This window comes from Hippoglossus stenolepis, chromosome 21 (assembly GCF_022539355.2).
Source record: "Hippoglossus stenolepis isolate QCI-W04-F060 chromosome 21, HSTE1.2, whole genome shotgun sequence".
Classification (NCBI taxonomy): Eukaryota; Metazoa; Chordata; class Actinopteri; order Pleuronectiformes; family Pleuronectidae; genus Hippoglossus; species Hippoglossus stenolepis.
The window spans coordinates 10,655,309-10,666,084 of record NC_061503.1 but is presented as its reverse complement, the minus strand read 5'-3'; the positions used below and the strand labels follow the sequence as shown (position 1 = coordinate 10,666,084).

General features: G+C 40.8%; 1 protein-coding gene across 1 annotated transcript; it reads right to left on the bottom strand.

Moving 5' to 3' along the window:
• Positions 1 to 1,790: 1,790 nt before the first annotated feature.
• Positions 1,791 to 4,593, bottom strand: LOC124851097 (carbonic anhydrase 4-like). The gene is made up of 9 exons (XM_035146484.2): positions 4,536 to 4,593; positions 4,192 to 4,267; positions 4,044 to 4,070; positions 3,788 to 3,958; positions 3,495 to 3,643; positions 3,295 to 3,390; positions 2,480 to 2,558; positions 2,214 to 2,377; positions 1,791 to 2,112 (listed from the first exon to the last, which is right to left on the bottom strand). The coding sequence occupies exons 2-9, from the start codon at positions 4,265 to 4,267 to the stop codon at positions 1,933 to 1,935; spliced, it is 942 nt and encodes a 313-aa protein (XP_035002375.2). The 5' UTR covers positions 4,536 to 4,593; the 3' UTR covers positions 1,791 to 1,932.
• Positions 4,594 to 10,776: the final 6,183 nt, after the last annotated feature.

The following is a 10,776-nucleotide window of genomic DNA, read 5'->3' as shown; positions in this document are numbered from 1 at the left end:
AAAATCATGTACGACACCGAATGCATATCTACTGTCAGTGTAGATATTCACTCTTTTCCCTTCAGCCAATTTGCATGCTTCAATGAGAGCAGTGGGCTCTGCTGCTTGTGCAGACAGAGAAGCAGGGTGCGGTCGTGCAATCAATGAATCATGTGCTGTTACCACAAGGAAACCAACTTGATTTGCTCCCGTGTCTGAATTGACAGATGCTGATCCCTCCACAAACAGTTCAAAGTCTGGATTCTGCAACAGTGTTTCCTGTAAGTCTGGTCTGGAGGAACAAACTTTGGTTATTGTTACTACACAGTTGTGTTGTCAACCAATCTCCTTCTATTGGAACAAGAGGAGCTGGGTTTAGAACGTTACATCTTTTCACAGTGATGTTAGGCATTTCCAACAGAATAGCATGAAAACAAAGCCCGCGTGCAGCAGACAAATGAATCGCTTTTGTTCCAACAAAATCATAGACACATCATGTGGGACCAGTAGTGTGACTGGGGAGTATCCTACTAAAGGTCTGGATGCCACTACAGCCTTCTCTGCGGCTGCTGCAGCTCTAAGACAAGTAGGCAGGCCTGCAGCAACAGGATCAAGTTTTGCTGAGAAAAATGCCCCAGGTCTCTGTTTGCCACCATGAGGGGCGCCTCGGGGACAGCATAGTTAGGAATAAATAAACTGCAATACGAGCACATTCCCAGTAGTGACTTGACTTGTTTCTTTGTAACAGGTTTAGGAATATTTTAAATTGTTGTGACTCTCTTAGGGGGGAGGGATTTTCCCCCTGCTGTGATCACATGCCCTAAAAATGAAACTTGTTCTTTTAAAAACTGCAGTTTTTTCAGGCTTTCCTTGAGGCCTTCTCACATTATTCTTAGTCGGAGAACAAATCATTACATCGTCAACATATTGTAAAAGTGCACTTCCTGATGTTACCTCCAATGAGCTTAAGCTTCCCTTTAGTGCCTGGTTGTGATTGGTCGGTGATTCACAATAGCCCTGACAAAGGCGTGTGAATGTATAACTTTCCCTGTTAAACTCAAGCGCAAACCAGTATTGGATGTCTGTATCAATTTGAACGCTGAAAAATGCCAAATCAACTACAGAGAACCTTTTACTAACTTGCCAAAGGATTGTTTAAGCATTTGGAACAGATGGAGCGCGTTGTTGTACTGCAGCGTTGACAACTTGCAAATCTTGGACGAATCTCCAGTCATCGGGTTGTGACACCTGCCCTCTATAGAGAGTTGAAAACTGGTGTAACACCATCGATGGCTTTCTGTTTCAGTGGATATTGTTAGATTTTGGTGTGATAACCACAGGTTCCATGTTTTGAATTAAACCCACATCATGATTGCCTTGAGCCCAACTTGTCTTAGGGACCTCTTTCAGCGCTGGGCGTGTTTCTGAAATGTTGTTTGTGTCATGTAAATATGCATGTGCATATTGGCCGTCTGTATGTGTGTATGGTACCAGTTGAACTGTCCTGAGTGTGTGAACAACCGATGTAAATCATCTTCTATACACTTTGAAAAATGGATTATACTGAACAAGAGCATCTGATGTCTTTTCCCAAACGTCAGCATTGACACATTTCTTATCCACGGTCCCAAATCTTGCCATTTCTAATTTCTGTGCTCTGACAGCAAGACATGTAGGTTTAATAAGGGAGTCGTGAATTTTTCAACAACAGTGTTTCCTGAAGCCCCCACAGATCTAATAAGTCACAATAGGATGTGTGTCCAACCAAATTGTGATCGAAATCTGAAAATACAAGAGGCTGGAACACCAAATTTGTCTTTGTGTATTTTAATTGGGGCTTTCTGCAGAAAGGACCAACACCACACAATCTTGGACAAGGCTAAAGTCAGACAAAATCATACCGAAAAAAAACAGGTTCACCAGGAATAAAATAAGTTGCTGGATTGTATTTGATCACAGATTCTTCCACAGAGCAAGACTCAGCACCATCAGGCCCAGAGAGTAGCAGGTTGTGGAGGCAGAGCTTTCAGCCTGTGTTGTGACTGGTTGATCTGGCTGGATCTGTCTGTAGACATTCGTAATTAAAGGCGATGAGCTGTCGTTGACGTGCACTGTGTTGCTAAAGAGGTTGATCTGGAGACAAGACATCGGGCGAGTTAGCTGCAGTCAGTCACTGTGGGAGTATATGTACTTTATGTTCTGGCCACTGTACGTAAGGATGAAGAGAAACTCACCAAATCCTTGCTGACTTTGATCGGCTCCTTGAACACAGTCCAAACGACGGCCTCATTGCAAGCAGGGGTGGTCAAGGAGCCAAGGTAACGATAGTACTTTGCACGGTTCACCCCAACAAGGAGATCATCCAGTGAAATTCCAGAAGGAAGTGTTAAAGTTTGACCTGAGGACAGAAACACAACCTCTGAAGGGACTGCAGCTGACATCATTTTATAACAGAGCAATTGATTAAAAAAATTTCTAGAAGACTAAAACATCTCCTTACCTTTGTTTGTGATGTTAGTCAGATAGGAGGCCAAGCTCTTCCAGCTTGCAGGTTCGCCAGTGGCATTGCCTGACATTTCCTGAAAGATTGCACAAAATAATTAATTAGACTCATGTTTTTTTTAAAAGCTTGTTTGAGCCTTTGCATGAATTAATTCAGGAGAGTAATGAAACTAATGGGAACATCCAAAATGGTGGAGTCAAAGTCCACCGACAAACGCTGCTCTGAGTTTGTCCATGGAGACTCGCCTTAGGTCCAACATCATGCCATTGGGGGCTGAGATTGGCCTTTTGTGAGATCCATTTAAAAAGAGACCCAATGGTGGTTGCATATGTTGATATAGGGGATGGTAGAGGAGCCCAGTTGAGAAAGTACACATTGGCTTTGCTTATAGATGCCTGAAAAAGTGTGTTTGAATGACGCCAAAATGTTACCTATAAACAAATCTTTATGTACAAATGTACAAAGCTGCACCTTTACCATTCTTGGAAATACTGTATTAGCTGAAGTCCTAAATCGAGCCCATACTGATAGATTTGATTTAGGTGAGCTAAAGCGACGTTCCATGCAAAGCAGGAATAGACAGATTACAGTCCGAGTGTAGTTCCAGTGGGACCCAGTCATTCCAACACAGTGGGCCAGCTGGCTTATCAGAGCAAACTGGGCTTTACAGACAGGCGCAAAAACCAAACTTTCAGACAGAGGCTGAAAAGGGGAGCTGCAGTAATGGACAGTATGAGGAACGTGATGCATGTGAACCTGAATATGTGCATGATATGTTTCCTTTGAGTGGCTGAATGCTTGAATTATCTCACCTCAATGAAGAAACCAAGAGCAGCAAGTCCTGTGGAGTCTCCAAGCGCCTGGGATAAGTTGCCATTGTAGGATGACTTGAGGTTTACAAAGTGCATCTATGGGAGAGAAGAGATAAGAAATGTTAATGAATATATTTCTGTAAATTGTATATAATGGAATATATATATATATATATACACACACACACACAGACACACACCTCCATGGGGTAGCGCTTGCCATCCACTGTGTGCTCAGAGCCAGGGATTGAGGGGCCATTTCCCCAATGCAAGTGGAATTGCAGGCTGTCGTAGGCTTCGGAGAGACCTCCTCCTGAAATCTGAACGCCACTCGCGAAGGTAACCTTGACTGGAAGATGTTAAAGAAAAGGATGAATGAGTGCTGATGACAATAAAATCCAAGCATGATAATTCATTTGTAAAAAAAAATGTATTGCATTTGGTAATCCAAAAAATGATGAGCTGTCATTTAATCGTTGGCATCAGTCCTCACCTGTCTTGCCGGTGTTTTCAAGGGTTTTCTGTGCGGTGGTACTGCTGAAGTCGGTAAAGGTGAATTCTGTCAGGTTTACATCTTCTTTGGCAGCTGTTGTGTTAATGTTAATGGGCGACTGTCGGGAGCCACCACAATATTTAGGAGCGATGGTTGCCCACTTGGTGTCATCTGTAAAACACAAACACAACTTTCAGTAGCTGTAGTGGAGCAGCTGAGATGTTGAGATTGGTAGAGAATACAGGAGAGCACTCACTGCAGGTTGGAAGATGATAACACCATACTGGAGGTGGAAGAGAACAAATAAGTATCACTTCATGATAACAAGTAGTCTCCATGGAGACGCAGCGTTAATCCAAAGAGTCATAAATCCAAGGTGATGAAAAAACAGTTCAAATACCTACCAATTCCTTCAGTGGCACAATCAACCCTTGATGTGAGGGCGCACGCAGTGAGGACAAGTGCTACGAGGAAGATCATCTAAAGAAGCAGTCACAAAGTAAAAAAAGAAAATTCCACCAAAATGAATTGTCATCCATATCAAATCCATGGTAAGAAAATGCACGATTCAAATATCTAAATAAGAGAATAAAATCAGCTTGTTATAAAATGTTTCTAATTTTAAACACCTTCTTTAATTATGGAAATAATCAAAGGCTAAAAAAGGCACGAGTTCCTCTGAAAGGTCCAGTTGGAGTAGGTCTTTGTTCAGTTGATTTCATGTCACCTGAGCAACACAGGGTCTTACCTTTGACGCGCCTGTACCGTCCTGTGTGTCCGACAGCCGTCGAGCCTTGCACTGCCTCTTTTTATCCTCTCAGCCCCTCCCTCAGCTCTCTGATGGGCTCTGTCTCTTCTCTGTCTCTTCTCAAACCCCACATAGGGCTAAAAATCTAAATATGTCAAATTATGACTTTAATGTTACTTTGTACCTTTTAGTTAAATGATTGAAAAACTTTAACAACTTTAAATTATGTATTTATTCAACATCTTCATGTATTTAAGGAAACTATGTTTCTTTGACATGTTCAGTATATTGAGGCTCATTTATGCACCTCACCAAAAGCAGTATCTGTCAGCTGTTGACATGTGTAGCATTTCTGAGGGGAGGGTTGGGGTGGACGGTTGAATCTACCTGTGGGCATGTGACTAGTTCTTCAAGATGAGGAATGTATGCACACACAGGTGAATAGCTTGATAGACGGATAGGCAGAGACAAAGAGATCTTTGCTAGATATAAATAATTTGATGTCATGAGAATTCCATGCAGGGGTGGATCCTCTACGGAGGCATATAATTAACATTGTTAAATAATTTAAACATCAAGTACAAGTCCGAGCTCCAAACCTCCACTTTCATTCAATGGCAGTCCGCTGGTTGTATGGTGCAGGAATGCTGTATGAGGAAATAGACAACCGCTGTTTGACCACTTTTACCCTGCAGCAACAAGCCGTCCCCACAGTAGACAATTCAGTTTAACACAACTGCCGGTGGCTCTTTTTGCAAAATGAATGTGTAGGGTTAGGACCTTCTTCTGATCTGACTTAACCTCAATTACCTGCAGCTACCAACATCTCTGAAACTGCTCATTCAGCAGACTAACATGGCCAGACTTCTGATCAGTCATGTGCAAATGAACCCAGTGTTTTTTTATAATAATAATAAATATGATAGAAATGTATGGGTGTGTGGTTTGGGTGTGAGCTGTGTACAGAGAGCCCCAGGTGTTGGCCTGATTAAAGCCCAACACATTCTCCTGCATCGAAGCTACGCCCTAGCCTACGCATAGCCCTACGCCATACCCTGAAGTGCACCTCCCCAAAAGATATAACTACGCGTTGAGGCAGCGCAGACCGCCAGCGCGGAGATTGGTCCTCTTGGTAACATCATGTTATGGAGCTTTTTTCCTATCTTTATTCAAGAGCGTGTTCTTTCAGTTTGAGCGCATGACTTGTTACATGTACATGGACTTCCCCTTGCTGTATATTGTAAAAAGCTCCAAATCGTGTCACCATTTTTGAATTGAGTTGAAGGAACGAACACGGACAAAATCTTTCTTTCTTCGTTGTAGTTCTTTGAGAGAAAGTAATTGCTCTACAAACATGGCACTTCCGTATTGATAATTGATAATAATAAATGAATACCTTTATTTGTATATATGATGAGAGGCATTTAAATTTGTATTATATGTAATAACATTCTTCATGTTGGACACACATAAAGTAATGCTAGAAACCCTGGCCCCCCTGTGATTTATTGCACAACACATATCACTCATTTGACATTTCAGTGTCTTCTCCGGAGCTGTGGAGATTGCCAAACTGGTTTGTTCTGAAAGTCATTGTCAGTGTCTGGGTGTTGTTGTTTGTAAGGCCATTATATATGTATTGTATTGTTATTTCTAAATTTTTGACTTAATAGGCCAGGTGCTGCAACACTTCACTGTCTCATAGCTCCTCATTGTTTGTCATTTTGTTTTCAGTCACACATCAGACGCCCATTAATATGTTTTCCAGTGCAGGCTATGACGGGTGAAAATTCGTTTTCATTATTACTCAAAGATGATCTAAGGAGGCAGGGTTTAAAGAAGTAGTTAAAGAAGTAAAACCGTCAACGTCCATTGTATGGAATTTCAAAAGAAAAACAACCATGTGCTCGATGGAAAGTACGATGCCCGTAATGTTGTAAGTCATCATATGTATGTAGAGGACAACCTGCTTTGTTCTTCAGTGTCTGCGGCTCATGTTACATGTTTTCGCAGCTCCCCTGGTCCCCATGGGAGCAAAGCAGGAAGTCTGGTGACAATGTATAGAGAGCAGCCATTATTGGATGGTCGTTAAGGTGGATGGACCTGTCCCTGTACATTTGGTAACAGTGTCATCCAGGGTGTGACCTAGAGAGGAACAAGACTTTCTACATTTTAAAAAACCCGCTGCTGACGTAGGCCCCCTGATAGAAGGCAGGAGGAATACCTAAAACGATTTTAGTCGCTCACTCTCACTCCCAGTCATGCTGGAACCAGGGTTTGCAGTAACAAACTAGTAATAATATGGCAAGATATAAATTTATTCAAGAAATGTTCAGTGAAAACTACAATGCTTTGGTGTTTTGGGAAATTTAGCGACAAATAGCCACAAAAACAGACCATATTCACACAGCTGCCATTTTTTCCTCTGACGTCAAGCTCGGGGGTGGGGATGCTCAAATGCGACAGAATCACGTTTTATTGCTGTGATCCAGGTTGACACAATAGTTAATCTGAGGCCTGTAATCAGAGATGGAGGTTACCTTCAGTGGATCCTTCTGCCCATTGCTCATCTGGCCGCGTGCCTGCCAGACCGACAAACTTCTCTTCTAGAGAAAGTCATTGCATTACTTTCCACTGTTTGGCATCTCAAACCGGACAGTCACGAGCCTACTTCACATCGGACACCACAGCTGGCACGGTGATCTGGTTTATCAGGGATCAGGTTCATTTTTTTGGTGGTTTGGTCAAAACACACAGTTGCACCTTACATCGGTTGGAGCATTTAATTAATGGCATTGTCAACATGAAAAGGATTGGCATGCATAAAAGAGCAGGTGAGAGAGTCACGCACCTGCTCAGATACAAGTCACAGGTTCCAAGAAATGTGTCAGTGATTATCTGCCTGCCAGGGGCTGATGGCTGTCACACAGATAAGATGAAAGATGAGGTATCTCTCTGTCTCTCATATTTGCAGTCATTTTCTAGTTTTACCGGATTTTTGCTTCAGACTACTTTTATTATTTCTCTGAAAGATTTGGAGCCTCACTGTTATCTTCTCCACCCGACACATGAAAGGGTCAAGTTAGATTTATCGAACGGCCGTCCAGCCAATCACAGCGATTTGAGCGACCCACCAGGTCCAGGAAGAGTAAACTGTTTAAGTTCACTGAAGTTATGCGTGTGCGTGCAACAACGTTACTCAACACTGCATGGTTGTCACTTCAGAGAATCATAGCTCAGAGGTATGGAACTTCTGTTTAACTGGTTCAACTAATCTTTTGTGACTTGTGATGTCGAGTCTCAGCTGACGTTGAGTATTGATCGTAAGATTAGAAAAGGCTGTCCAATGTTACGTTCTTTATTCATTCCAAATGCATGTCAGGTTCCTTTTTTCGATCTGACTCTATTTCCATCCATCCACTATGTATACCCCTTATTATAATTATGATATTACGCATTTATTTTTATATTTTTTTTATTTCCATATTTTTTATTGTATTAGTTAGCAAGTCTGTATTCTCAGGCTTGACCTTTATCTTTTGTGTCCAATCTAAATTTTCGTCTTAAATCTTTATTATCATTACGCCTGTTTTTATTGTGCACATGGCAATAAAGAATCTTGTATCTTAAGAAGGAAAATCATTATTAATCACAGTGCGTCATCGACCTTTTCCACACAAGCATCATGAACTGAAATCCCATTTAATAACTGACAAACCTAAACAAAATCAACTTATAAAAGATATTTGTGATACTGATAGGTTGCAAATAATTTTATCCAGATGTCCGAGAATAATTTTTTTTTTCAAATGACAAGCCTTGTGTTCAAATTCTGTTATCATTTGAACTTTTGGTTCAGGTCCAAAGTCTGTGAGGCTTAAAATGGTAGTTAATGTTAATATGAGGTATCACATGAAAATATTGTCTATATCCAAATAGTCATCAGAGAGGAGAAGAATTGAGTCGAGTTGTTATGGGTGGAGATGGGAGGGGGACCCACTATTCATACAACACTCATCCTGTAAATGGGAGACATGTGACATGACTACATGCCGGTTTTAATGATATTGAATTCAAAATCCAGGTTTAGAGCCAAGCAGTGATCTGGTAAAAGCATCATGGAAGTGACTGAATGACCGAAACTACTGTAAATACGATAGAGAATCCTCCATTGAGACTTTAAACTGTTCATCTGAAGGAAACACTGGACGGATTTAAGATGGTGTGTTTGAACCCAGAGAAAACAGGTGGTATTTGACACCTCTTTACGTGTGGTCCTCAGCAACAATCGACTTACAAACACAAACGCACAAAAGCACAATCCAGAAATAAGTTTATACACGCCACAGAGATTTGGTATTACATTTCCTTTCACCGTGAAACTAATCTTTTGATTCGAGGGTGGCTCTGTAAACTGATACTGAGAAGCTTTACACTCAAGCTTCTTTCTTACACCAGCCATTGTAGGGATGTGGACAAATGTGAAATGCTCTCCTGTCTCCTGGGACGGTGCCATTGGTGTGTCATTATACTTTGACTGAATTTCATATGCTCAACTTAGGAGATCTTTTTCGAAATGCAAGAGGAGTCCCAGAGGAGACGGCTGACACATTATTTAATTGTTTGATTTTACAAACAAGTTGCAAGATCAAGCCAGAAATTTGAAAGGAATTGTACAATATTTTAGGAAATAGTTACAGTACTGGGTGTGACCATAGGAGGGCAATGGGGCAAAGTCCCCAAGGTAGATCACAGTCCTTTAAAATACATATCCAAGAGATCTCTATCGATATCTATTCAATATCATTTGTCCATTGTTAAACTCCCAAATGTCAATATCAGTATTCGCCTACAAAAATCTAGCTTTGCTCATCCTCTAGCTTCTTCTTCAGGTTAACCTTCCCTTCAGCAGAGGTTGTGAAGTTATGTAAAACGCTCACTATGTTTGGTATTGTTACTCCCCTGTGCACAGCGGAAGCATTGGGGCGACACTGAGTTAGTAACAGAGCTCACATGTGGTTTACCTCAGGGCTCCATTCTAGGGCCCATTTTATTCACCTTATATACGCTCCCTAAAGGTTTCATACTTCAAAAATGTCAATACTCCTACAGTTGCGCACCACTGACACCCAGTTACACCTAATATTAGTTTAATATTAGAGAAGAGAAGTGATCCCCTTTGATCCCTCCTTCTCCATCAGTTGTACAGCAAATCACTTGGAGCCAATGGCACCACCCCTCAATGCTCAGGGTGTTGATCATTTAAACCACTCCTCCTTTACACTTTGACATTATCCATATCTGAGTGTAAATACTTTGACTAATAGAACATGTTGCTGCATCTGTGAAATCAAGCAACAAGCAGTATGCAGATGACAACCTCATAATGAGGGAAGTAAACAAGTTTCTTTATCAAATTGTTCTGAATTCAGACTCTATTTGTAGGCACATATATACAGCCCCTAAAAGAAAAAAAAAAGAAATGTGAAAAATGAATTGTCTGGTCATATTGGCAATGTTGTGTGGAAAAAAGTTACTAAACATCAACATGGTAAACATTTGTTAATGTGGTACATGGAGGAAAAAACCAAGAGCTTTCAAAAATATCCAAATAGTCCAGGACTCCTAAAGTTTGAAGTTAGAACACACAAAAATATGCCTTAAATGTTGACTAAATTAAATATTAAAGTAAAGAGACTGACACCGAAAGTAAAGGGATGCAGATGCAGGAAAAACATTATTTTAATTTCATTTACTTTCATTCAACCCTTACACTGTCATACAAATGTGTTGATCTCTTTTATAATTTTAAATATCTCATTAATTATCTGTCAAGTTAACCATTAAATATTTTTTTCAAAGCATTATTCAAGTTCCTCAAGTAGGTTAATGTTTGCATATAAACTTCCTTGTTCTGTGTTTATCCTGTAAATACTAGATAAGCTGGATGACTAAAGCTAAAAGCACCTAACCCTAACCCTAACCCACAACATGGAAAAACTGCAGTGTCACAGCCATCAGTTAAGAAGAAGTTACTTGAAATTGAGAAGTGATCTTTTGAAACAACCAGGCTTTCATGTCATCTCATATTCTGGGATAGCTCTAGGGATGAGCTCTCTAAAACCATGTCTCTGTTGTCTGGCTCAAGTTCTGTCCAAGAGCAACAACAGGGATAAAAATGCCATGACACCGCGCCTGTAAAACAAACTCTACAAAGTTTACAAAGAAAAGCGGAGATTGA